The 27,381-nt window shown below is 49.9% G+C and overlaps 2 protein-coding genes across 3 annotated transcripts in view; one reads left to right on the forward strand and one right to left on the reverse strand.

Moving 5' to 3' along the window:
* CCDC9B (coiled-coil domain containing 9B) overlaps nucleotides 1-15,937 on the forward strand; it is a 28,570-nt gene extending 12,633 nt beyond the window's left edge. For both annotated transcript variants that reach the window (XM_038138335.1, XM_038138336.1), the window contains 8 exons: nucleotides 2,896-2,970; nucleotides 4,803-4,987; nucleotides 6,258-6,319; nucleotides 6,825-6,878; nucleotides 7,303-7,408; nucleotides 7,969-8,026; nucleotides 8,365-9,174; nucleotides 13,655-15,937. In XM_038138335.1, the coding sequence (XP_037994263.1) occupies nucleotides 2,896-2,970; nucleotides 4,803-4,987; nucleotides 6,258-6,319; nucleotides 6,825-6,878; nucleotides 7,303-7,408; nucleotides 7,969-8,026; nucleotides 8,365-9,144 (1,320 nt within the window). In that variant the 3' untranslated portion in view covers nucleotides 9,145-9,174; nucleotides 13,655-15,937. The remainder of the gene's footprint in view (nucleotides 1-2,895; nucleotides 2,971-4,802; nucleotides 4,988-6,257; nucleotides 6,320-6,824; nucleotides 6,879-7,302; nucleotides 7,409-7,968; nucleotides 8,027-8,364; nucleotides 9,175-13,654) is intronic.
* A 4,645-nt stretch (nucleotides 15,938-20,582) lies between these two features.
* Nucleotides 20,583-21,632, reverse strand: INAFM2 (InaF motif containing 2). The gene has a single exon (XM_038138338.1). It carries the CDS (start codon nucleotides 21,455-21,457, stop codon nucleotides 21,071-21,073), a length of 387 nt encoding a protein of 128 aa, XP_037994266.1. The 5' UTR covers nucleotides 21,458-21,632; the 3' UTR covers nucleotides 20,583-21,070.
* Between the last annotated feature and the right edge of the window lie 5,749 nt (nucleotides 21,633-27,381).

Here is a 27,381-nt window from a genome sequence, read left to right on the forward strand (position 1 = left end):
CTAAAAAGCCACTCCATGCTTTGGCAGTGTTTCAGGCTCATTAGTACATTAGAGCTGGGAGCCAGCAGCCCAGGACCAGTGGAGCACAATGGTTAATTAACAGGTTACAAATCATCTTTTAAATGGGCAGTGGATAGAGCTTCAGGGCTTTTAAACTGTCCTTTTATTAACAGAGTTTCCCAGGATGGTGTATCAGAAATGACTGTAATCAAGAGACACAAAAGCTGCTTTCAGGGACTAACACAGAGGAGTCGGACTTGGTGCTTGCAGAGGAGAGGAACCAAACCTGTGGCAGGAGAAACACTTTCTTTTACATTGCAGATGGGAGGGAAAATAGGCAGAGAGGGTGGCTGAAAAGTCTTTAGCTCCCTTCAGGCAGCACAATTAAGGAGGCAGATTTTTCAAAAGAGTTATAAAAAAATCCTCTCATGTACTAGTTTCAAAAATCCTGCCCAGTGGGGAATCTGAGCACTAGAAAAACAGCTTTAAGCTCCTGCAAAAATCTCCTCATTTCTTCAAAAAGAAATGCCAGTTGTGGTGCTGACACGTGCCTGAAGAAGTAGGTACCAAAAGGTTTGTTTAACTCATCTGATAGTTCTTATTTTTAACAAAAGAAGACGTTAACCAGCCCAGAGATTTTGAAGCCTGTCAAAGCTTCTGGTGAACTGTTAGTACAAACCAGTGCTTGGCTGGATAATGGCATCAGTACTGTCACCATTGCAGTGGCATTAGCTGGGAATATGTGTGCCAGGGGGTCAGAAAGACCCAGTGGCAGAAGGCATTTGGGATCCCAGGGCTGGTTTGGAGCAGGCTCTGCCCCACCTTGGGCCCCACCCTGGGCCATTCTGGACTGAGAAACTGAGAAATCTTGGCAGAAACCTCAGGATAAACAATCATAATCTTCCTTGACTGCTTCAGGCTTTTGTGTCCTCCTCCTGCTCTGCAGGAACAGTTACACTAGGAATGATAAGGTCCATGTCATTTGTCTTAATTTTGGGGGCAGAGAGGAAGAAGGAAAAGAAAGACATGTTTTGCTCCCTCTTGGCCTGGGTGTGTGGTGCAAGAGGAGCAGCTCTGGGGCAGCAGGACAACAGGAATTCTGCTCCTGAGCCAGTGCAAGAACCAGGCTGACTGTTCTCTGCACAGCTCAGACCTGCTGTCCTGGTACAAAAGAACTGCATTTTTGTGGTCTTCTCCATTTTCCACAGTGCTCTCTGAGAAGCAAAAATAGAAGCAGACTAAGGCAAAAGGCAGCTTGCAGTGAGGGTGTAAAAGGATGAAGGATTGCGCAGTGTCTCTGTGACCCAGGTTTGTGGTGGGCGCTGATGAGCGAGCATTCCAAATGGGATAGCCATGGGGGTGTAGGGCTCTGGGAGAGCAAAGTTTCCAGATTTGTGTTGTTTAATCTCTCAGTAAATGCTCAATTTGGGACTGCAGAGAGTCATTCGATCTCTCACTACAGGGTTCTTCGAACAGGGCTGCCAGAGCAGGTGACTTTGAGTCCAGAGGGAGCATTTTTGGTTATATAAGTTTTCATAGCAACATTTTGAAATAAATCCCCAGTGTCATCTTTCATCATATCCCCCCCTTGCAACAGGTAGGATATGGTGAGGGGCAACTTCTCTGAGCCCTCTGCATTTTTCCCAAATCTTTGCAGAGAAATCCCAGGACAATATAGCTAAAATTTCCCTTGTTATTTCCAAGGGTCTATTTGAACAAACCTTCATCTGTACTGGAGCTACGAGTTGGACCAGTGAAGCTGTCATGCACCAAGTGCAATGACATTCCATGAACTGTATGGCCACACTTCCCACCTGCCTCAGACTTAGCATGTGTGGGCAATCCCCCAAAAATGTGTCCCCAGCTCATTCCCTGCATGATTCCATGGGGTACATGAGAACAAGCTGCAGCAGCATGAGTTGCCTTAGGAGATTGGGCAGAGCTGCAGGTATCAAGATTGATATCCCAAGTTTCCCTGTAAAACGAAAGCTGTGTCTGGTGAATGCATGGAATAAAAGTCCTGTTTCCAGCCTGGGCTGGACCTCACCACGCTGCCGCTTTCTGGAAGGGCTGAGCTGGCAGTTTGTGCTGCCACGTTCCTCATTGTGTTTCAGTTCTGCTTGGCACTGCAAAATGGCAGCAGGACAAGCTTTACCCCCCACAGCCCCAGCCCTGTAGCTGTCCAACCAGGCAGGAAGCCTTTCCTAAAAGATCTTTATGCTCTGCAGACTGTTTTGTTAAGACCCACTGCAATCTCACCCTGGCCTCTGACATGGCTCTGTCTCAATTATTCATCATGCGTGGGGACAGAGACCTCCTGGCTTGGCCCGTGTTTAGTGCCTGTAACTCACTAAGAAACAGAAGCTGATTGTCACCTCCTGCCAGGCTGGGGAATATCAACACCAGAGCAGAGCTTACCAATCTGGTGGCAGCATGGGTAAACCCCATGGAAGCAGGGACGGACCGTGGTAGAAGGATGCCATGTTTGCCAGGGACTGAAATCACTCCTAGTTTGACCATGCTGGGTTGTAGCTGCACCACATAGCTGCTGTTTGTAGCTATCCAGATCTTGTACAGTGGGATTCTAAAATGGCCCAAATCTGTAAAGGTACCTGAAGCTTGGAAAGAAACAGGACCATGCAGGACACCACTCTGCTTCCCACCTGGGAGAAGGAGGGACCTCTGAGAATGCTTTTCTCATGCACCCCTTGCTTTCTCACTTCTTTTTTTTCTACATCAGGTTGATTTGGGGCCCCAGAAAAAAATCCTTCATCTTTTGCTGATCTTTTCTGAGAAGTTCTTACATGCCCTGATCGGCATAGGTTCAGGTGCTGATTCCCCCGCGAGGAATCCTTGCTTAATCCTGAAATAAATCCCGTGTCTGTTCTCTTGCAGGGAGAAGAGCGGAGAACAGCAGAGAAGAGGAGATCAGACAGTGACAGAGGCCCAGAAAGTGAGCACAGCCGGAAGGTGAGTGGGGCCCAGGTCCCTTTGTAGGGACACTTGTCTTGGAAGAGGGAATCAGTAGAATGTGCCTTCCCACCATAATCCTAAAGGAAGATGACCTTTGAGGTCTCTTGAGACCCAAACCATCCTGTAATTCTGTGAAGCAGCCTTGTGCTCTGATGTGGCTCCCACTGTTCATCACTCCCATCATACAAAGCTTTGTTGAGCAGCTGACACACCTGGAGCAAGCAGCACTGGAAAGGTGACAGGGACCTGCCTCCACACCTTGCCATGGCTGCTCAAGCCCTTCACACAGCCATAGGGATGTTAGGAAGGGTAACATGCTCGCCCCCGTGGCAGCACAGTTTTGGCTGTTTCCTCTCCCAAAACCATTTCCTTGTGGACTGAAAAGCTCAGGCTGCATTAGCTACAGCTCCTCACTTCAGCAGGAGCTGAGTAGGATGGAGGTAAATTAAAGCACAGGCCTTCCCACTGACTGTTTAATGCAAAGCCTGGAGACATGCTGGCTCCCTCGAGCCTGCAGATGCTTTAATTAATGGAGCACAAATAGAATAACCCCACCTCAGTGTGATTCATTAGGAGGACACAGATGGGCTCTTAGACACTAATTCCAGCTGAGCCCCCCAGAGCAGGAAGGGGGAGCACAATAGCCTGTGGTCCAGCTAACCACAGCTACGCTGTAATTGAGGTGAGGGACCGACTCCTCCTGCCCTCTAGGCCCCCAGCCATTTCTGCCTCTCCCCACTAGAGAGCACAGGCATCGGCCTCAGTCCTTCCCTTGCTTTTGGCTTTATGGATGCATCAGGGTCCATCCTGGCAGGACCCACATTCTGGCAGGACCCCCTCATCTCTCCCTCCTTGGGGACACAGTGTCAGGTCCCCAGCTCCTGCCAGCTGAGGAATGGAGGAGCAATTGGTGCCACCCCAGCTCTGGCCCACGCAGGTGAGTCACCTTGGTAACAGGGCTTTCAGTCCCTTCTTCCTGCTGCTTCACTTACCCGCAGTGCAAGGCTGAGGAGTTAATTCCTCTTTGGGGAAGGTGTGAGGGTGGCTGGCATGGAAGGACACGTGTATGAGGTGATGAATTATCTGCTGGTAATTAGCACCCCAGGACTCAGCTCTGCTCTAAGCTATTCCCTACACACTGTTGCTTGACAACACACCACAGCCTGTCGGCTCCTGCTTCCACCTCATCCATTAACCTGACAGCTGGGCTACTTCCCCCCCACATGCTCCATCAGCTCTGAATTGTCTTTCCATTAAGCTTTAAATTTTTGAGCAGTGTCAGCCCTTAACCAGTCTGTCATGCGGAGTGATAAACCAGGAGCCTGACAGCAGTGAAGGTAAAGAGCCCCTTTGCTCTGGGAATGCTGCTCTTGAGCACAGGGTTGGCCGCAGCTCTGTGACTGTGGGCTCCCGTGGATGCCTGGTGGTCACACAAGGCTGGCTTCCTTCCCTGCCTTCTCACTGTGAAGGACTTCACAGGCATAACTTAGATTTATGTATCCCAAAGTCTTCAGGTTGGGGGACTCATCATTCAAACCCCGTTGAGAGATATTGCAAGCACTCCAGGAACTGACTCTATGCCATAAGTAAATCTTAGCAAAGGTTCCTGCCTCAGTTTCCCCTTCTGTAGAGCCAAAAACCCCCAGTGTATTTAGGCTTTGGGTAAAGCAGAGTCCTGGTGTGCACACATCACTTCAGAGAAAGAGCTGACCTTGTCCAAAGCTGTTTTCAAATATTCCTGAATATTTGTGGTGATGACAGTACAAAGTACCCTGAATGCATCTGTTTCAGACAGTTTTATTAACCAGAAGCTCTTTTCCCTCCACTAGGATGGTGGGAAGCCAGTCCAGAAGAGCCCTGGAGACGTGAGTTTCCCCATGACTGGCCGGGAGCGCTCGGAGTACATCCGCTGGAAGAGGGAGCGAGACCAGATTGACCTGGAGCGCCTGGCACGTCACAAGAATGCCAAGGGCGAGTGGCGACGGGCTTGGGATGTGGAGAAGTCGGAGCACATGTAGGTCCTTCCCTGTCCCAGGGTGCTTTGCCTGCAGCAGGCCTAAAGCCAGTGGTGGGATCTTGTGCAGATACTTATCAATCCCATGCTGTCATGTGCCTGACCCGATCCACACTGCTGCCTCTTCCTCCCCAGACCATGCCCATAAGTGGGATCTGGTATCAGAGTGATTCTCATGTTTTCTTCCTGATATGAGCTCTCCTGAGAGGGGATACCATGTGCTGACAAAGATTGCCTGCCTTTGGTCCAACCAGGATATGGACTGTAGGAGGGAGGGGAGCATGAACCAAGGCTCAGTCTGCATCTGGAGGGTGCTCTCCATTTCCACACAAATAAATCCAATGGCAGGAGCGTACAGGTGGAAACGTGGATGGATGAAATTGCATTGCTAGTCCACAGGTTCTCTAACTGCCCCCACTTCTTTGTCCTTTTCAAGCACAGGAGAGCCCAACATGCCTAAATCCTCCTCACTCCATAAACTGAGCCTGTTTGGGCACTGAGGGGCAAGGGGGTCACTTCAAAAGGCCACCTGTGTCATACAGGGACAATGCTGAAAACAGCAATGTGGGACAGCTGGGAATGGGGCCGGACACGTCCCTGCCTTAACCACTGTCCCTCTGGCTGTGCTGGTTCAGCTGGGTCACACCAGCTAGAGAGCTTTGGAGGATGACTTGGCACCTGTAGCAGGATAAGCTTCTGGTAGGGTGCAAAGTTAGGGACTGTTACAAAGGTTTGGTGATAGAACAGTTTGCACAGGACAGGTAGATGGGACAATCTGAGGAATGGAACCAAACACATCAATTTTCAGTCACTGAGACCCCGATAATTAGGGATGAATTGACTGAAGTTGGTGCTGAGTGTTGATGTCAGGACAGCTCTGAGCCCTACTGTTTTTAAGAGAACAAGCAGGACTAGAAGCCAACCAAATGGTCTAATTTGAGATGACAAATCCTGAAGCTACTTCAGATTCTATTTGGAAGCTTGGGAAGCTGCATTTAAGTGTAGTACAGTTACATCTATACATCTATAGGAGGTTCATAACATTAATATATACATATGGGCACTGATGTAAAGGTTTTAGAGGTTCTTCTTTGGAGTAGAACTACCTCACAGCCTCAGTTAGCACATGCCGCTTCAGCTGCTGCTGTGCCTATGGGCAGGTGCAGAAGAGCCAAAGGCCGGAGCTTGCATTGTGCCAAGGGCTCCTGCCCACACTTTGCACACTGGAGGAGGATGGTCAGGTCTGACAATGCCTGTTTTTAACCTGCAGGTTTGAAGAGGACTTTGTTAAGGATGGGGAGCCAGCCTTGGATAATCCCAGCAGTAAGAAAGGTTGGCAAGGGACACCTAGACTCTGTCCTGACGCTAGTGAACGCTGATCGTGCGCATCCCAGTGCCACAGCAGCTGTCGTGGCTGCCAGCTGTGAAGCTCTGCTTTCCTGGGCAAACGCCTCTGAGCTGGGGGCTCAGCCCTCCCTGCTGGGCAGAGGGCTCGGGGGATGGGATTTGAGCAGCTGGGCGCTAGAGCTTTGGACCTTCCCAGGGAGAGCAGTGGCTTCTGTAAGCTGGTACAACGCAGTTTGGAGGCGCAGCCCTGCCTCCTTTCCCACACACTCGTTGGAGAGGCAGTCCTATTCCAGAGCACATCATCTGTGATCCCTATGGCACATGCTGGCTTCTTTACGAGCATAAGTCCATCCTGGCTCCTGTTTCTCAGGAGATGGACTGGCAAAACAAAGCTTTCCCTCATGACACCCTATTTGAACATCAGATTTTTTCTGCCTGTCCATTGCAGACCCTCACTCACTTCAGTGCATCCTTTGTTGTGTCCTTGCAGGGGGAAGGAATGCAAGGAAATTCCAGCACAGGTCCTTTCCTGCGGATGGGAGAGGTGAGTAAACCACAGGATTGTGTTATGTCACCCCACTAAATGCCAGCACCTCTGATATCCCTCAGGGAGAGTGTTCTCTCCAGACACTTGCAGATTTGAAGAGCCTTTTGGAACACACCACATGGTTGCTCTCATAGCTGTGTGCAGGGGAGAAGTTTTCCAAGAACAGCACAAGTAAGACTGTATCCAAGGAATAAGATTTAAAGTTAGAATTGGAATTTGGAATAAAAAAAACAAAAACATAAACACCCTAAATTCTTGATTTATCTTCATTACTTTAGAAAATATATGTGCATTATGCACACAGCTTCAAAGGCTTCCCACCTCAGAGGTCCTGTCCAAGATTACAAGGATGTTGGCCTGTTCAGTGGTCCATCAGCTGCTTCTGCCTGCTTTTGCATGGCATTTCCAACCTGTTTTCTAGGTGGAGGACATCATGGAGTGAATGTGAGCGACCCTGGTCCGAAGGCAGTGCCTGCTGTGAGCAGCCGAGCCAAGGGGAAGGACAGACTAACAGGCAGAGCCAGAAGGTGAGGAGCTAGCAGCACTGCCATGGTGTGCACGTCCATGTCTCACTCCTGGCCTAGTTATGAAGAGGCAACCTGTGCCAGGGCCTCACCATACTCCCATGGAAGCATATCCCACCTACCACTTCCCTCTGTCAGTGAGCTGCCATTGGCCCTTGTCCTGTCACTGCAGGCCCTTGTAAATAGTCTCTCTGACTTCCAAGTTTCTTCAAAGTAATTTTAGCCTTCAATATCTGCCTCTGTGTCTGCTGTTGTGGAGACCTGGGACGCTTGGGAACTGTCAGGCAAGCAGGACCAGACTGTGGCAGGTATCAGCACAAGCAAACTCTATCTTCTTAGTCTGTTTTGGCAATTGGAGTTCATGTGTTCATTACAATTAGAATTACAACAACCAGTTCATTAAGATTCAGTGGTCTCAAATGAGTGCCTCTGGATAGGCCTGGACAAGGGTCTCAGACAAGGAATACCTGGCCCTGGAAGGAATCCATGTCTGGGTGTCAGGCAAGGGACACTGGCTTTGTAAGAACTTCAAGGCCTAAATTCTGATTACTTTTTCTTAACAGATGGGATGCAAAAGAAGGCGAGGACATGTCTCTTGTGAAGGATGACCTTGATGGCCAGGTGAGTTCCTGAGTTGCAGGCTGGCAGCTGAGTTTTCTAAACACATGCACTATCAGGAATACTGGAATCTCTAATCTATTCCAGAGCTGGGAGACTTCTGTTAGCAGTGAGACTGTACTCACCACTAATACTCCTCACACGGCCTGGTGTGACAGCAGCTTCACCGCTTACACTGACCCTCTGTCAGCACAACCACCTCACCTGTTCTGGTCCCTGAATGCTTCTCCATCTATATCCTTTTACATCATTTTTCCTCGGGTTTTCAGAACCATCACAGGCAAGAAATACAATATACTGGTATTTTAATAAGCTGAACTTAATATGTCCTTTTTTATCAGAGGAGCCTTGGTATGGACAGGCGGAAGAGCAGAGGTGACGAGGGGGTGGAAGAGAACTGCACAGCTGAGCTGGAGGGAAAGGGGAAACAGCCAAGCCTCCAGGATCACGGGGCCTCCTCCTCACAGCGGCTGCGAAGTGGGAAGGTCCAGCCTGCCCAGAATGGCCAGAAGGAGGAGCAGAGGGGAGTGAGGGGCTGCAGCACAGAGGTGTCTGTGGCCAGCGCTGGGGACTCAGAGCCAGGGCCCAAGCCAAGCAAGGAAAGTGTTGGGGAAGATGCCAGTGGGAAGCCTGGCACTGCTGACGTCTCCCAGGAGAAGGAGAGCACTGACAGCACTGCTTCACAGAGCCTTCAGAACACTCTGCAAGGCACCAGGCCTGGCAGCGAGGAGACCTTGTCACTGCCCGTGGGAGCAAATGTAGATGGAGCTGGGTTGGAGAAGCAGCCAGCTTCGGAACAGGAGTCCTCTGAGAACTCTTCCAGCAGCCAGGGAGGAAAGCTCGACACAGCAGCAGGAGACAGACTGGATGCAGACCAAGGACAGTTGGTGAGCAAAGGAGGGGAAGAAGTGACCCAAACCACTGCTCTTGAGGGACAGGCACTTGCACTGAAAGGAAGTGAAGATGCTGAAGGCACTGAACACCACGAGCCTTTGCCCCCAGGGAAAGCCAGCTCTGACAAGGCTGTTGAGCCTGAGCAGGACATGGCAAAATCCCAGTCTGGGGACGGGGACCAGCCTGAGGACTGCAAGGACAAGGACAGTGGGGACACTCACAACTAGCAGATTGCCCCGGCTTGCCTGAGACGTAAGGTGAGTTACCTCATTAATGCTCTCAGCCATAGTACAGGGCTACAACTCCATTTTCTGTGGTACAATGGCACCATACCAGATAACTGTTTAGAAATGTTCATTTGCAGTGCTAGGATCTCTAAGGTAATTAAATCTGTGGATCACAAAGGCTGTGCTGGAGTGGGTGGGGAAGGAATGCAAAGTCAGACAGAAAAATTTAGACAGAAAACTGGGCTGCTGAAGTTGGTTGATGACACACGCATTAGTTAGGGCACATACTGGTCTATTCCTGGGAAACTATGACCTTAGAAAGGATGGGAGGAATAACCTCAGTGGGATGAGTTTATTTCTGTCTCTGGGGTGACCACAACTCGAGGTCAGTGTGGTCCTTCCCCAAAACACCTGCAAAGCCACAGGGGCCCACCTCGTGGGCAGAGCTCGGAAAAAGGTTGATTGTATGTGGGATTCTCTTCCCAGTAGAAGGTCTGTGAGTGTTACACTTTGAATTACAGATGGTAACACTGATGTGCAGGGCAGTGCATAAATACACAGAGTGAGATGATTCTTGGTGCAAAGGCCCAAGAACCAAACAGAAGGGAGGGAGAACAGAGCCGGTTATGGAGCAATGCTCCAGGTTTTACACAAACAATTTTTCTTCCATCAAGGCAAATACAAAGCCAGGAGAAGGAACAAAGGATGACAAGCACAAAGTTAAGGTAGAAATAAGGAGGAAGGGGAAAGGAGAAAGGGTAGGGGCTCTTTGCAAGGTGTGTTTTTTCCAGGCAATGTCCTGCAGAGCAGAACATCACACTAAACCGAGATGAGTATTTCCAGAACACAGTCCAGCTTTCCTAACATGGGAGTGGCTCTCAGGATACTCCTGCCTCTCTTCTTCACAGAGGCAGCAGCTCTGTTCCATAAGTAGGCACTGGAGGCAATGAGCTGCTCAGAGCCAGGCAGGCAGATCCCCCCACCAAGTGCCTTTCCCAGATTCCAGGAGCTTTTCTGCAGACCCTACACAGCAATGTGTCCCCTGGTGTTGCTCAGTATTCCTCTCAGAGGTACAAATGAGCTTAGGGATGAAGTGGCTAAGCTGCTAACAAAGACTTTCCCTATAATCCAATCCATATAAAAGGCAGGGAGAAGTGCAAGCGTCATAGTGATTTCAAAAAGACAAAACATCAAGAACCAGCAGGAGCTGGTTCTATGTTTGAACTAAAATTCCTTCAAGTGAGGGAAATTAATTCCAACAGCATTTAGGAGAATGTTATGAAACACCTGGATGGACATAGTGGGAGATTACTGTCCAGCCACGCCTCTCCAATCTACCAAAATTCTCACCAAATTAGAGGACGGAGGAATTAATGACTACTTTGCTCACTCAGGATAACTTTAATTAGACTCCAGCTAAGAGGAAACAATAAATTAGAGTAGTCCATTTTCATCTCAGCGATGGAGATTCCCATGGTTTGGTAATAGGGCCCTGAGTCCACTTCAGAGCTCAGCAGGTATATGTAACAGCTGGAAACATCTGTACTCAGTGATAACGATGTGCTGGCCCCCTGCCCTGCTCGTGGGGCCTGTGTCCTACTCACATTAAATGCAGATCTCACATCCCTTCCTGCACAACTGCAGCCCTGCACAGCCACCACGTGGGTTTCACAGCTCCCCCTCCCAAGGTCTATTTATGGCACTAAAAATCTCCAGCACCTTCAAATCAGTGGGAGATGCTGTGCAGAGAGTGTGGTGGGGCTTTCATCCTTCGCTTCAAATAACAAGGAATAAATATTTACTCGAAGTGCAGGACTGGAATCCCTGGAGAACATCCAACAAGTCCCAGAGAAGTAAACGATACACAAAAACCACAGAAGCTTTTCCCTGAATTCTCTTGAGAAAATTAATCTTAACATCTTTAGAGAAAATGCAGCTGGGGGTAGATTTCCAGAGCAGCTCCAGGGATCTGACCTTGCAGCACTGGCTGACGTAAACAGGAGTGGGGCAGGCAGGGCCTGAGTGCTGCAGGACGGAGGAGGTCAGCAGAGGTCGGCTCTGATGCAAGCCAGCGCCCAAGGTTGGTGCAGGAAACAGCACAAGCAGAAACCAGCACTTCCCAAAACAGTTGCAGAGCTGCAGAAGAACAACCAGCTTCCTTGAGGTTCAGGAGACAGGAAGATACCATCTGCTGGTATGTTCGGGGAGTTGGCCTAGGATTGGCAGGGTCAAGGGCTTGCCTTGAATAGCATGGGCTTCCCTGGTCCTTCCTGCAGCCACACCACCCTCTGGAGCCCATCCTCATGCCATGGGCATTTTAAATTCTCAGAGTGCCTCTGAGTACTACCTAAGTGGAGAGCTTAGTCTTTACACAGAGTCGGGGAGTGAGACTTGACATAGCTGTCTCCATATCTCTGGAGTGATGGCACAACATGGAAGGACAGTGTTAACCTTGGAAAACACAGGGATTCTGTGAGACTGGTGCAAGAGACTAGGGACACACAGGGAAGGCTCCAGGGCTGTTGAGAGAATGTTGTTTAGTCTAGGAATATGAAGGCAGAAAGCAGTGGAATTGTGATCTCTGTAGATATGTGAGTAGTGAACACCAGCAAAGGGGAAGAAACATCCAAGCAAGAACACAATGCTGGGGCAGGGACCAACGTGTTGGAGAAGCCCGGGAATAAATACGGGAGAAATAGGAAAAGGTGGCTTCCAGAGCACTTGGAAGATCGCCATGGCTGAATCCTGAGGGCCTCTTACTGGAGCTTAACACGTCTAAACATAACTCAGGGCTCTGATGGGCGAGCTGCCGCCATTCCAAACACCGGGAATGGAGCTGCTCTCATATCCCACAGTTGTTCCTGCTATCGCAGACCTTCATCAGCTATGTTCAGCTGCAGCTTCAGGGAGTTCTGCACATCCCTCAATCACATGGGGCCTGACCAGTAGGTCCCACAAGGACCTGGTGTTGGCTTGGCTTTGAAGGCCATCGCAGTGACATCCCCCAGCCAGCCAGGCTGGGAGGTGTGAGATGGATAGCAGTGATCTGCAACAGTCCTTCCCTGTGACACTGACACACAGAGGGAATTCTGCCATCACAGAATTCCCACTCCTCTGGCAGAGCCCAGGCAGCACACGGGGGCATTGCTGCCCTGAGCCCCAGCTCACAGCCAGCCCACAGCTGCTCTATCTCCCACTGGCCCTGGAGCTATGTATGGGAAAGAGGATGCAGTAGGAAGTGTGAGAAAGGCTAATCACTCTGGCTAATTACCAAGAGTAGTAATGACTTTAAAGCCCACCAGTGTCTTGGCTGTAAAGACTCACTCATGCATGGGAAGAAGGTGTCTGTATTGAAAGGATAATACTGCAAAGCAGGAAAGGGAATTGTCTTCTAGCACTGAAACACAGTCAGAGCCTTCTGAAAGCATCAATGATCAAATAGATCCACAATAGGGAGAACTCGTGCTGGAGTCAGCTCAGACTCATAAACTGCATTACTTTACAATATCTGGAGCACCAAGTGTGACTGACAGTCTGCTTCTGGCCCTTCCCAGTGTCATTAAATCCCAGTGTGCTGCCACAGCACTGGGCAGCCCTCGGCAGCAGGACACAGCCAGCCCTCACTGCTGCACACAGCCAGAAGAAGGAATTAAGTCTCCAGCAACAACCTCGTCTCAGCTGTACACAGCATCAGTTGTGTCAGCACCTCGGGTCTGGTTTCAATGCAGTTCCTTATTAAATATATGTGGCCATGTCTTTAGATGATTCCTTGAGAAGCTTTTTTTAATGCAAGCCAAGCTTCTCCTGCCTTTGGAGGATTTAATCTCTTCTTTTTTATATCCCTCTCCCTGTCCTTTCTTGGGAGCTTTGGGAGCTGAAATTTGCATCAGCAAAAGGCAGATCTACAGATTTAAACATGGATGCAGGAAAATGCCAGCCTAGCAATTCTGAGCAGCACCCAAGCATCTGGCAACTAGAAAAGAATAAAAAGTCTGCCTTTCCCAATTAAAATGTCTGGGTCTGGAAGAAGCTCTAGGACAGCAGGCTCCACTCACAGGATAGTTTTTCATTAGGAAAAGCTGATTCAGCCTCTGCCCTTGGGGTTCACAAGTGCTGCAAACCCAGGCCAGGTTCACCAGGAAGGATCACAAAGCCCTACCTGAAATCAGCCTCTTCTCTTGGTGCTCCAGGTGCTGAACCAGCAACACAAGAACACATCAGGATTGTTGTTCCTGAGATATAAGGAAAGAGTAAAGTTGATGTATCCCAGAGGAGGACTGAGAGTGTTTAATCCAGACTGGTAGAGTCAGCTCATCCCCTGGGCTGCAGAGCCTCCACTGCTCCTGTCTGATTTGGCAGCAGGTATCTGGGTTATGCCCCAGCGGTGCCTCCCAAGCAGCCCCAGCCGTGCAGGAAGGGCAGGGTGAAACTCAGCAGACATTTTAATTTACAGCTCAGCAGTTCCCTGGAGACTGATAATCCTGCGGCTGTCTCTGCTCTTGTTTCACAGGATAACGTGCTGGAGGCAGTGGAGGAGAAGAGGAGCACAAGCTTGTCCTCACTCTTTTACCTTCTATGAAATCAGCTTTCAGCACCTGTGCAGTGCCCTTCAGCACCATTCACAACGCGGGGTCCCCATCACCACCCACTCACAGTTCTGGCATCCCCCTTCCCTATCCGTGTGTGAAAGGACAGGGAAGGGTGCACACACTCCCACCCTACAGAGAAAACACCATCACTTATCTCTTTGTTTGGCATATATTGCAGCTGTGTGGCAAGCCAAGGAAATGTCTACTGGATGCACTTTATTTTATTTAATGACTAATTCTTTTTAAACTTATGGCTTGGGTTTCTGGGCACACATGCTGTTTTTTCCCCAAAGGCTGGAGGCATGTGCCAGGGGCTGTGCCAGCAACTGGAACAGCAGGAAGAGGTGACTGGCAAAGCAGAGGGTTGATATGTTAAGGTATAGTTCACTAGGTGGGTGAAGAAGGTGTATTCAGAGCTCTTGTACTAGAGGTTTGCACGTGGTTGAAGTGTTGGCAGAGGTGTATGGTAGTGGCAGGGGCTGCAGGGCATGAGCAGGATGGATGGATGGATGGATGGAGCGCTTCTGACAAGCAGAGATCAAGCCAGCACCTCCTCCTTGAAGAGCCTCCAGCTGTCCTCCCCTTTTAGAGGCTGAGGAGCACATCAGGATAGTGCTTTGTGCCAAGGAAGGTGGCTGCTTGGGTGACTGGGTGTGTGCAACCCAGCAAACTCCGTGCCCCCTTCCCAAACATAACTGGGCATCCCTGCAGCACAGCAAGGACGGGGACAGCACAATAATCTTCCTCCCTCACCACACTGCCCAGAGCAGTTGGCAGCAGGACCCAGGCCAAACTGGAGCTGGAGGTCTAAGACTTTGTATTAAACATTTTCACCTTCCTGGTTGTGCCTTCCATAGCCTTGTGTTTCATTAAGAGAGCAGGAATCCTCTCTAAGCTGCCCTGCAGACCTTCTGACCGGGCCTTAAATATACCTTTCAAATGAAGGATCTGGAGGAGCTTTACAAGCACAAACATGCAGGAATTCTAGCTGCTTGGCCTTCCAGTTACAGCAAGCTAGGACCCAGCTGGAATACAGCTACCAGTTAAGGAGAAGGCACAAGGAATAACACAACGTAATTTCTGACTTCTGAATGACAGGGCAGAGGGCACATCACCCTCACTTCAAGGCTGCTCTAAAATCTGATGCCAGAGTAAGCGTCCCTGGTACAGGTATATGTGGAGACTGCCTGCAATGTCCTGAGGGATGTTGGCTGACCAGGCTGGCAGACTGCCCTGGAGATCAGCTTGGCACGTGTGGACTGAAATACTCTATGCTGCTTTAATAAACTAATATTTGCACAGACAAACATTTGTTTTCCCACGTGACTTAGACCCGTGACACCTATCATGAAGCACAAGCCTGGGAATTTCTTCCATGTGCCAAATTCAGGAGACTTTACTGGCATCACACCAGGTATTATCAAGAAACAGAGCATGCAGCTTTTGTGTTTTATCAGTAGAATCATCTCTACCCCACCAAAGCCCAGACTGGGTTTATTTGGACTTATCCAACACATAAAAGAACAGATAAATAGAAGACTGTAAAACTGCTCCAGGTCCTGGAGCTTCTCCATCACTGTTAAAGGCTGGTTCTCCTTATCTGACTGGCTCAAAAACGTGCTTGCAATTGTTTTGTTTTTTAATTCATTATTATTTTGTACATCAGGTCTCTGACCTGACTCTTGGTCCAGTCAGACTGAGTCATTACCAGCATTTCCCAGGAGCCAGCTTGCCTCATGGTCCACGGAACACACAGTCTCAGCTCAAGAGCTGTTGCACCCCAGGAACAGTTGGACACATGGCCAGGCAGGAATTTTACATTGCCGTGGTCCAGTACTGTGTTGAAGAGATAAAAAACCTTACTGCCCTAGACTCCATTCTGAAAGGAAAACCATCACTAGTCCTCCATTCCCTCCTTTTTTTCCTTTCTTCCAAGTGACTTTGCAGGTAAGGATGCCCAGGGAGGACTGAGTCTGATCCAGGCTCTGGGAATGGGACTGGACAGTTTGTGCCTGTTCTAAGTGTATTTTTTCCTGCTCATTAACACTTTGCTCAATGCACTTTGTTTGGTGCCTGGGTTGTGATTTTTCATACAACTGTGGCTTAGCTGTTTCTTCTTTATGGTGAGAGAAAAAACTGAAAAGCTGACAAATCTGATGTAGAGGGATTATTTATATGAAATAAAAGTTGGAATGAGGAAAAACCTCCTGTGTCTTACTATTTATCAGTTCCACATGTAGAGATTTCCAAACTGAATCAGTAATCTCTGCTTTTTAGAGCAATAGCTCCAGTTCAGAGCACCAATTCCTTCGGGAAGCACTGAACTCCCGGGCTAGCTCAGCTTCCTCACCACAAAAGCTCCCTGCAACAATGCCAGGAAGATGAGGATCACTTTTTCATTGAGGCATCAGAGCCACCATCTCATCACCACTGCACTTTTCTTGCAAGCAAATGTAAGGACAGCTCACAGAGTTCAGAGTCACCTGCCTGCACAGGACCTGTTCCTTCCCAGCAGTGGCTGGTAGCTCAGGGATTTTGTGGAAGTTGTTCTAGCTTTTCCAGACACAAGGAAAGCAGCAGCATTCCCAGGCAGAATGCTTTTTCTTTGAAACCAAAGGATCAGCTGGCCACTAGACAGTGTTCTTTTCCTTAAAAATGCAGAAATCAATTTCAACATAGCAACTCTGTAGCTAAAACTATCAGAATTGATCCCAGACTAGTGAGTCAGCTCTTGCATAAAGAAGGTAATTTAAGAAACTTCAAGCCAAGGACAAAAACACATTTGGATAAGTTGGAGATACTTGTTTCCAAAGCAATTACTGAAGGAGGCAATAACACAAAATCCTGACAGCAGTTCAGCTCTCCATTCCTACCTCAACACGTCCAATACCTGCAGCAGGAGCATACACACAGACCACTAACCAGTAAAGCCCAATACAGAGTCTCTAGATATAAACATAACAGAAAATTTCACTGGTTTTCCACAACGATCTCCCTCCAGATAAACTGGTTGCAAGTGGCAGAGGACACTGGCACGTAGCTATCAATTTTGTATTTTAAGTGCATAATACAGTGATTAGTGCTTTTCAAGTCAAAGGGAGGCCCAGAGCAACAGAAGGATACAGCACTGCTGGGAAGCTCAGGACATTGCCTGCTGCCTTTCCTGGAAAGGTTGTACAGCAACAGTTCAACCAACTCCCAGGCTCTGCAGCACTGGCAGGCAACATTGGGAAGTCCGTGGCTGATTCCTGCTCACACCATCCCAGTGCAGTGACACAGCACCTGGCCAGCTTTCCCAAAACTGCCTCTGAACACCTATGGAACAGCCACAAGCCAAGCTTCATCCCCTTAGCTTCATGCTCCAGCTCACTAGGACTGTTTCTTATGCCGTTCCCCTCTCTGCGTGTTCCAGCAGCTCCAGGACTCAGAGCCAGCCGTGGGTAACACCCCCCTGAGCAACCCACCGAGATCAGCTTTGACTTCTCTGGGGGAAATCCGCAATGCCCAGAAGCAGCCACTGGTTTTGTCATCATCCCTACACCACACAACTGCTTTTCAGCTATGCACAGAGATTAAGCCAAGATTCCCTGTCAGAAATACTGCACAGGAATCTGGGATTAAGATGATGCGCATTGCATCAGATGAGCCCGCAAGAGAAGGCGCACGGGGAAAAAAGAGCTTTTAGAGATGGAAACGTGAGCCAGATGCTGGAGCAGATTACATGCTCCAGTAACTCTTTTCCTGCTATTTCCCTTCCTTCTGGTCCCTCTGCATGTGAGTTACACTAAATGCTCTCCTTGGACAAAGTGGGCTCATTGAGACAAGACCGGTATGCACAGGCAGAGGGCAGGTATTAGATGTCTACCACAAAAGCAAAAAGCTTTAAGGTATTTCACTCACATTTGAGTATTTCTTTCATTCAACTGACTTCCAGACATCTTCCTTCCTCACTGACGTGCACACATGGGAACATGGCAAACCTCCGTTGGTAGGTGACACGCAGGACAGCAGGTGTGTGAAGGGAATAACCCTCCACAGCAATTCCCAGGAATCAACATCTTGAATCACGGGGTTACAGTAATTTCTACCTAGGAAACAACACACAACCCCATGCCTTGTCGTGTCTGATACAATCACACTAAGTGAACCTGAATTTTGTTATTTTTTTGAGGAGCAGTGAAGGGGAAGGGTGAACTGGAGCTGAAGTAACACAACAGACGACACAACCATCTGCCTTTTAAACCTCAGCTTTACCCCAGACTGGTGACTGCACCATTTTAGGGCACTAAAGCAATTCTGCTGAGATGCAGATGACTGTCTCAGTACAACGATAGCAACATAATGCAAAAATTCCCGGTCCAAGTATCTGTTGCAGCCAATCTACTTCCCAAGAAATCCCTAGTGCCCTGAATTTTAAGTTAGCTTACACCTAGAAACCAGTCCAGATGAGCCATTTTTGTTACTAGAGTATTTGCAAAGTACACTTAGTCACCGATTTCTTCAACAGTCTGTCATGACAAGAGTAAAGAGCACAGCAACGGGCTCATCACAGGCTGGCAACAGCACCCCAATGGGAACACATCTGCCTCCAGAGGGCTATGACTCCTGGCTAGGAAAAGAATGGGGAAAAGATTGTAGCTGAAGAATATGGGACCAGAAGATTTGGAAAGCCAGGCTGCTACAATCACCAAAGCTCCCTGGCCATTAGGCTGGCAGCCCACAACCCTTCTGCATCTTCTCCAGGCAGCTTCCCCTCCCCTACACGCTCAGTACAACCAGAGTGAAGTCCCAGGATGCTCCAAAGCCAGTTGTAATAGGTACAGAAATAGCAGCATTTCACTGAAATCTGTTTGTCAGCAGAGGAGAAGATGCAAAAACACAGTCTGGGAACTCACCAAGCCTGCACTTTCCTACAGGAATGCAGACAGCCACAACCATCCTCGTACTGGCTCATCAACTATTTTTAGCACCAGAAGGGGAGGCAGCCATCAGTGAAGGGCCTGTTCCCTTTGATCCAGAGGATCTGAGCACTGTCTCTGCCCAGAGATCCTTTGCTACCAAAACCACAAACCAGGTAAAGAACTTTAGGTTGTTCCTGCTCCTGACTACAAGGCATCCCTCAGCAGTTACACGACAGGTTGGAAAAGGGCCACGCAGCCCATTTAATTCCATTCACTTCCTCTCCCCTCTGCACCACGCAGCCAGGCTCTATTAGTCTTCTGAGAGCAACTGTAGTTAAAGTGAAGGATGCCAGGAGGCCCTGGGCACTCGGCGCACATTGGATGCACCGTTCGGAGCAGCTAGAGTCACCAGCTCCAAGCTGCAGGCTAGCAGCAGAGAAATCCCAGCATCCATGTCACTGCACGCAGCTTTATTTATCTCCAAGGTTTTACAAGTTAAACACAAGCTCCTTCTCAGAGACACTTCCCAACCGGTTCTGCATTACCACCTGAGCCGAGAAGCAGACTCGACTCAACTGGCACCACAATGAGCCTGGTTTCTCTGTCATTCATTTCTCCCTTGGGAAGCTGCAGGAACTTTCCCCCACAATCAAAGGTGGACCCCAAGGCCAGGAAAAGGCATTGATGTCACCAGGACGCAGAACTGCTGTGGGCGTGAGCAGCCCCACAGAGAGGGATCAACATACTGCAGGCAGAACCACCAAAGGAACACAATCCCCCACTCACAGAACAGACACCCGTGGGGCCTGGTGCTGCTCCAGGACACTCAGCCTTCCCCCTGCGGATGAACAGGGAGAGCAGAGAAGCACCTCAGGAGGTGACAGCTGACACAGTGCTTCCAGCTCTTCCACCTGCCCCGCAGGAGGGTGGCAGTGATCCCATGATTTTGGCTAAAGTGACTAAGCGGGATCGTTTTGTCCGTCCCACTAGCTTTTTGTTCCAACAACACAAAGCATTCCCCGCATGCTCCCCAGAAAATTGGAACGGAGGGTGAAAAGAAGATCACAAACCACTCTCCTTTCACCTCATTTCTCCCTGCTAACCCTCTGCTCCTGGTTCTACCTTTCACAGATGCTGTAAAGGCAATGCCCAGCTGATGATGCAGCCTTAACAAACCACCACAGTCCCAAACTCCAATTTTGGTATGAAACAGCTCTTTTCAAGCAGCCAAGTGCCGTATTTTATGATACCTTTGTGATCTGCACAACTGAAGTACGTATGCCACGTTACACCACATTTGCATCCCTCAGCAGAAGGAATCTGAACTGCTGTGATTCTTTCATAGGGATGCAGCACAGCCTGGCAGCCTCACAGATTCAGCCGAATCCATCCATCTGGAAAGCAGCAGCTTGGAACAACATGGCTCTTACTGTTTCCTAGTTTATATCCCACATTGCAAAATCATTAAAGGCCATATTTTTTCACCCTGCTCATCAAGAATAGAAGATTTCTGAGGACCACAGGGTAGGAAACTATGGAGCTGGGAGGACAGCCTTCCCAGGACTCACCAGGAGCTGCCTGGGCCAGACCTGCCCTGGTTCCACATGCCCCAGAGGTGCGGGGACGATGTGTAAGGGCTGCCATCCCTCGCAGGCAGCAGCACGAGGGTACAACCGCGCCGCAGCTCAGAGCCCACCAGCACCCACCGCCACAGCTCCACCTGCTCTGCCAGCACAGATCAAACCTTTCCAGCACCACTGCTTCGTTTCCACAATTAGCCACGTACAGAGGTTTCTCCAGCCTCACCTACAGAGACCAATGACAAATGAATCAACATCATGTACCATAGTTGCCCTTTGCAGAGGCCAAATTTTTGCTACTCAGACCCCTTCCAGTTCAGCATTCCTCCTCCCACCACCGAAGAGAACATACTTTGTTACAGAGACTTTCATATTGGGAAAATATTTTAATATAGTAAACAAGTCAATTTACCTTCCACATATTTTAAATAAGTTTATGCTCATCGTTAAACAAAACTGTTTTTACTTCAACAATGGATTACAGCCTCTAAATTCGTATTGTTCCCAGCTGATCCTGTAAATAGCGAGGAATTTTGGACACCGATATCCTTGTATAGGTAACAGACTGGCATTAACAGCGCAGGAATTCAATGCGGGTTCAAAGGGAGAAGCTAGCCCTGGTGAGGAAGAAAACGAAGCCACAAAATTCCCTTTTGAGGAAAAATCGGGGGGAAAAGAAGATACCGCAGTTCCACCGAGTCCAAACGGGGCCGAGTCGGTCTCCAGGTCAGTCTCCGGTCAGTCTCCACGGGCGCTGCACGGTGCCGCAGGGTCGGGCGAGCCATCGGTCTCCATCCTCGGCCGAGCCCCGCGGCCGCATCCCCGGCGGCGCGCGGCCTCCCGCGGCCCGCCCGCCTCAGGGGCTGCCGGCGCCCGGCCCGCTCCCGGCCGCGGGCGAGGGGGACGCGGCCGGCGGGGCGGTGGCGGCGGGGCCGGGGCCGGTGCGCGGCGGCGCGGGCGGAGGCCCCGCCGTAGGTCCGGCGGGCGCGGCGCGGAGCTGCGCGGGGGTGGCGGCGGCGCCGGGGCCGGGGCTGGAGGAGCCGCCGCTGCCGCGCACCGGCTGCCAGATGAGGCTGTAGTAGACGGCGAGCACGATGGCGGCCAGCGAGACGGAGAGCACGTAGGCCAGCACGGTGGCCAGGCGCACCCACTTCTTGTTGGTCTTGGCCGCCATGCGCGCCTTCTTGTCCCCGGTGTAAGTGGCGGGCTTGCCCCGCTCCGCGCCCGCCTCCTTCTCCTTCATGGGGGCCCGGCCCTTGGCCCGCTGCTCCACCGAGCCCTCCGTGCTGGCTCCGGCCCGGATCGGCCGCCGCCGCCGCTCAGGACATGCCGGTACCGCCCGCGCTGCCGCCGGTGCCGCTGCCCGCGCTGCCCCGCCGGGGGCGAGGGGCGGAGCGTAGGGGGCAACCCCGCCCCGAGGGGCGGCAACGACAGGAGGGGAGGGAGGGCAGGGGAGGGGAGGAGAGGGAGGGCAGCGGGAGGAGCCCGGGACACCTTTAAAATGAGCCCCCTCCCCGAGCTCCCGCCTCTCCTCGCTTTTACCCGCCTCGGAGTGAGGGGTGGCCGGTGAGCGGTGCTTCAGGAGCGTTTCTGGCACGGCCTCCTGCAACGTGCCCAGCGCTGGAGGAGGTCAGGAATCTCCTCTCTACCTTGGCTTCCCGGCGAAGTCATTTTTTGCGGTCTCCCTGATGCAGGTGTGTGCTGCCTGCTCCTCTGTGAGGCTGCAAGAGTCCCCGAGCCAAGTGGCAATTTTTTAGAGGGGAAGGCTGCCTTAGTTTTGTCCAAATTTGGCTCTCCCAAGCCCATTATTGATACAATCTAAACCTCCTCTTAAGGTATGGCTTCACCTTACTCCACAGGTGTTAGTCCCTACCAAATTGTTCTACTGTCTTGTTCAAAAGACAACTAAAATGCTGATTTGGGGTGTAAAATAGATTTTTTTTTTCTTTATGGTACAAGAGAATTACTTTTGGGAATTATGCAGTCGCGCCTTCTGCAATTATTTTCTCCCTCCCTTTAATCTGAGGTCAGTCAGGTGTTGTGGTTGCAGCAAAAACCTCTTATAAACCAAGACTTGGTGATCTGGAGGAGGCTACAGCAACTGGAGAACTGCCTGTTGCCCAGAGGCTTCTCCAAGAAGACATGTTATGGACTAAATGGAGTAGCTGCAAAATAAGTGTAATTCTTGGAAAGGAACTTTGTAGCAGTTCCTACAAAATTGATTTTCTAGCAATTTTTCAATGTGTTTTCCCTCAATGATGGGTTTGCTCCAGCTCCTTCTCTTTATTTGGTTCAGCAGGTGAACTGATGATGAGTTACTACCTCCCGCAGGTCCCTTCCCTATGCTCTTGCTTAATTCCAGTTAAGAGGCAGAGCGTTGATGTGTACCAGGAATGCCTCTGGGTCTCAGTGAGGTCTCGACAGTTTTTGCCTGATGCTTGTCAGGTTGAAGCACTGAGGCCTGAACAACAGGCCCTGAGCCAAAGCTGACCTCTCGCTGAACCTTCCCACCAAATGATGTATGAATCCACTCATATCAGCCAATACCGTTAGCAATATGATAGCTGTATCTGTTCACTCTCAAAACATGTCTTCACCTTTCCCTATTTAGGAATCAGATAAGGCTGGATGTGCAGGGGAACTGTTGGAACATTCCCAGCAAATGTACAGAGTGTGATGGGCTTGCGATGTTCTGCCTTCAGCCCAACAGCTTCACCTCCTTCTTGCGTTCATTTGTGCTTGCTCATGCTGCAGTGGAGACTTGCTCTTCCTAAAAAACACAATTCCATGGTAATGTTCAAGAAATTCAGTATTCTTAAGGCTCTCTTCTCCCTGCCAACCCTTTGGTCTCAGGGCTTTGAGTAAGACCAGGTTTGTGTTCATTAAATGTGAGGTCTTGGCTTTTGCCAAGGTCAGGTGAAAGCTTTTCATTTTATTGTGGACAAATAACTGGGTGTGAGCTTCTCTCCAGGCAGCTGTGAGCAGGTCTGTGCCTTCTTTGCTAAACAGAGCTCCTTGCTAACAACCACCCCTAAAGGAGCTGCAGTAATGGTGCTTGCTTTGTCCTTGGGGTTTTAGCAAAACCACCACGCTGTGCTCTGAGTAGACTCCTGTGGTGCAAAACTGGAGCTCTGGGATCTTGTAAAGTCAGTGACTATGTCTGACACTAGACATAGCTTGCAAATTATCCCTCTCTAGGATTCTTCCTAAAGAGCACAAAAGAGATCACTTGCTGGAGAGTGGTACGTGATGCACCCAGGGACTCCTGCCACGGAAGGAAAGCTGCAGAGTCCTTAAACAGCCTTCCTCCTACCACTCCAAAAACTGCTCTGCGGGCTCCTGTTCTTTAGAAGCTCCTTTAATTTTATTTCTCGTGTCTGAGAGTCCACTAGAAAGCTTGAATTCTGCTGCTACCTCTTGCAGTGGGATGTTTGTTTGCTCTCCAAGGGCCCCCGAAGGATGTAGCTAAATGAACCTGTGTTATTGATTTCCCACAATCACAGTCAGTGAATAGCCTCCCAGTGCTGCAGGATAGGGAAGACTTAATTAAGAGAAGATTGCTGGCCTGACATAGATTCTCTCCATGCTTCTGAGAGTAGCAGAATACTGGATGGGATGCCTGGGACATCTCTCTGAATTGTGCAAAGGCCTTTGCAGGGAGGAGGAGAATGCAGTAGGTTGAGGCTGGATATTACAGAAATGAGAGCTTTGGGCTAGCATGTGGAGAAGTGAAGGGAAGACCAGGGCTGATACCTGTTCAGTTTTGTGAACTGAGTAGGCAAACAGTTGGAATAAGTTGGGCTGGTGCAGTGGGAAGTAAATGTTGATGAGTTTAAGAGCAGAATGGGGCTTTCTCCCCCAGTATCCTGATTTCCTCTGCAGTGTTTTGTACTGGAAGTGAATACAGGGAGGAACTGGCTGCATCCACTTCCAGGTGTGGTACAAGTTTCTTTCCTCTTGTTACTCTGCTACTGAAGTGTACCATGAGACGGGCATGTTGTTTGTGTGCCACTGCTCCTCATGCTCTTCCTTTCCTGTTAATGACCTGTCTTGGAAAGTCTTGTTCTTTCCCAGCAGTCAGGAATGGCATGGTTCAGCCAGCCCTGGGCAGCAGTGACCGGGCACTGCAGGAACGTGTGGGATGTTTAAATGTGATCCTGCTTGCAGCACTCACCGCGCTGTTTGGAAACACGCTGAAAGCTGTCAGTGCTGTAAACACAACACGCTGCCCAGTGAGCAGTTAATTACAGGCCTAACCGTGCCTTGGTGGTTGGACAGATAGTTTCTTGGGGTTTGGGGTTTTTTTGAACAAGACCTCGCTGCTTTTATGGTTTTGTGGCATCTGTGGCCGCTTCTCTGTGCCATAGTCCACTGCCCTCTGACTTTTGCAGATCAAGCTGAAGAGTCATACTGAGAGCTGTCAGGAGTCCTTGGCCTTGTGGTTTCAGCTCAAAGTGGGACACAAGATACGTCCCTGTACACACACTCAGCACTTCTGCTCTCCAGGGTGGTAAGAAAATATTGGCTTTGTGGTCTTAATGTTATTGTTAATCCTTTCCGGATTGCCAGCGCTCTGAGGGCAGAGCCGCCACAGGAGCAGTGGGATGGGCTGGCATTTGCAGAGCTGGGAGTTCACTGCTGATATGCAGTGTCACAGCTCTTCACTAGAGGACAGCATTACACATGGCAAAGTAATTCTCCCGCAACAATGCTGGGAGAGATTTCTTACAGATTTTCTGTGCCAGGAGTAAGCTGGGGTGGAGGTTAGAGTAATTTGCTGGACGTCAGGAGGGAGGTTTAACGGCGTGGCTTTAATCAGTGTCTGGAAATGTCATCTCCTAAACCTTGTCTGAAGGGTGATGCTGCCTGCCTTGCTGCTGCATGCACCCTGGTGGGGGGTACAGGCTGCTGGATAGGTAGCACAGGGAGAGAAGGAGGAATATTAAATTTTAAAAAGGGAAATGTTTGTATATCAAAACTGTTGTAGCAAGTGGTGGGTTGCCTGGCAGGGAAAGTATGGGAGGAAAGCAAGGAGACAGGGATGTGGGATGAGTGTGCACTGGGTAATGGGCCTTACAGGAAAGAGAAAATAAAGGATGCTTTGAATAAACAAATACTGCTCAAGTGCTGCTGTTCGTGCCTGCTCTGATGTTGGAGCTCTCTGCAGAGGGCAGGACTGCTGCTCTATCCTATCAGAGTTCCATCAGCCATCTCTGCATGCAAGGGACAGAGGCTCCTACAGAGCAAAGAGTGTGAAGTGGAAGATAAGGAGGCTGGGTTGGGCAAGAGGAAGGGAGCTCCAGCTTTTGTGACAACCTTTGTGCAAGTGGGGGTTTGTCCCTTGCTGTTGGGCATCACGTGGCCTTGCAGGGCAGCCACCAACTTGGGCACTGCTCTTCATGCTGCTTGTGTTTGCTTGGGTCTTAATTATGATTTCATTATTTATTGAATTAAGGTTTTATTCCTTATGGGAAGCTGACCTTGAGTGACATGTGATTTAAGCTGTGGCAGGATTCTTGCTTACTTTGTGGATGAGGCAGAGAAAGCTGATGAATATCCAGATGTGAGAGAAGGACAGAAGCAGCCTCTCAGTGAGGCCCTGGCAGGAAGCACACTTGGTTCACAAAGCTGTGATAACTGATAGTACCAGTCAAGCCACGGGATCCAGTAGCTGTGACTGATCTCACCTGCCCTTGGCAGTACCAGGTGGCAAAGCTCATCCCACCTCTCACTACTTTGCAGCTGTCACCTCCAGGGCCTTCCTGCAGTGCTGTCAGTGTTCCAGAGGCTGGGAGGACTGCAGCACCTCTGAGCAAGATTAATGCTCTCTATTCTCTCCATTGCTGCTCCCTAATTTAAAGGGAAGCAAACCTGAAGCTGCTCTGGCCTTGCAGAAGAGATCAGGCGAGTGTAGAGAACTTTCACTCTCACTGCAGCCTTTGTCATCGTCTGCTTCTTTGCTTGGGAGTAACCACTTTTCCTGAGTGTGCATCCTGGTGACACTGGCTTGGCTGGGCCTGGAATACCCAGTGACCCTAAGGAAAGAGAGCCAGCTGCCTTCTACTGGATAGCCAATTCCTGTAAGTGCAAGATTGATAAGTGCAGAAAATGCCATGGTAGCTGGAAATGTGGAAGCTCTCTTATTCCCAGTGTTTTTTTTGGCAGACCCCTTGAAAGACAAAGGATGTTGCTCAGGGTTCTCTTTTCCTGCAGCAGGGATCTCTGATTCCTGCCTTTATTGTTTTACAATTGGAGCACTTGCTGGAGTTCCAATTAATCTCTCCTGCCTCATGCCACTAGCACCTGAGAATGCCCTTAGGATTCCTTCAGTGACCATTCCCCAGCTGTCCAGGCTGCTCCAAAGTGCCAGACTTACCACATCAGGGCTGGGAAGAAAGGAAGGAACAAAACATGCAGCTGGCTCCCCTTACAGAGTGGAAGGGGGAGGTGTGGGGGGGTGTGTTCCCCCCCTTTTCTGTGCTACTTTTGCCAGCAGCTTGTCCCTTTTGAGCCATGGCAACCTTGGCTTTGATAGGAGATGAGGGTGACATCCCACTGTGTGCCTGGCAGTCCACAGCAATCACAGCGCAGTTATTTCCTCTTGTAATTAGTTGTGGGGCTCTGCCTCTGGCTAAAACTGATCTTACCCATGTCATGCCTTTTCATAAGCTGCTCTCCAGGTTAGCCAGTGCCCATCAGCCAGTGGAGCTCCTTCCCTCCTCTGCTGCCCTAATGGAATTCCTTCGTTCCAAGGTCAGGAGCAGAGTCTGGTTTTGGCCCTGTTTGCCTTTAACCTTTTCTGCTTTTGGTCACTTCCCTGCTGCTTTGTCCCTATAATCCCCATCTTGCCCACCTCTCCTGTTCTGTGTCCCACGAATCTGCCGCAGAGCCGAGTGAGTCTGTGGAATAGCGCAGTTCCTGGGACTCTGGGAATGTTTGATTTCATCTGGGGAATTTCCAGCTGCCCTGCTGGTCTGTCTCACTTTGAGGCTGACATTCAGAAGAGCCCATAAGAGAAAGGAAAACTGTTTAAGACTGGACAGTGCAGTGCGTGGCCCCAGAAATGGCATCTGTCCAGAGCAAGGAAGGAGTTTGTTTCCTGGGACATCTGGCCTCTTGCAGAAGGGGGCAGTCTGCTTGTAGCCAGAGCTGAGCTGCTCCGTAACC

This window comes from Motacilla alba, chromosome 5 (assembly GCF_015832195.1).
Source record: "Motacilla alba alba isolate MOTALB_02 chromosome 5, Motacilla_alba_V1.0_pri, whole genome shotgun sequence".
NCBI classification, from domain to species: Eukaryota; Metazoa; Chordata; class Aves; order Passeriformes; family Motacillidae; genus Motacilla; species Motacilla alba.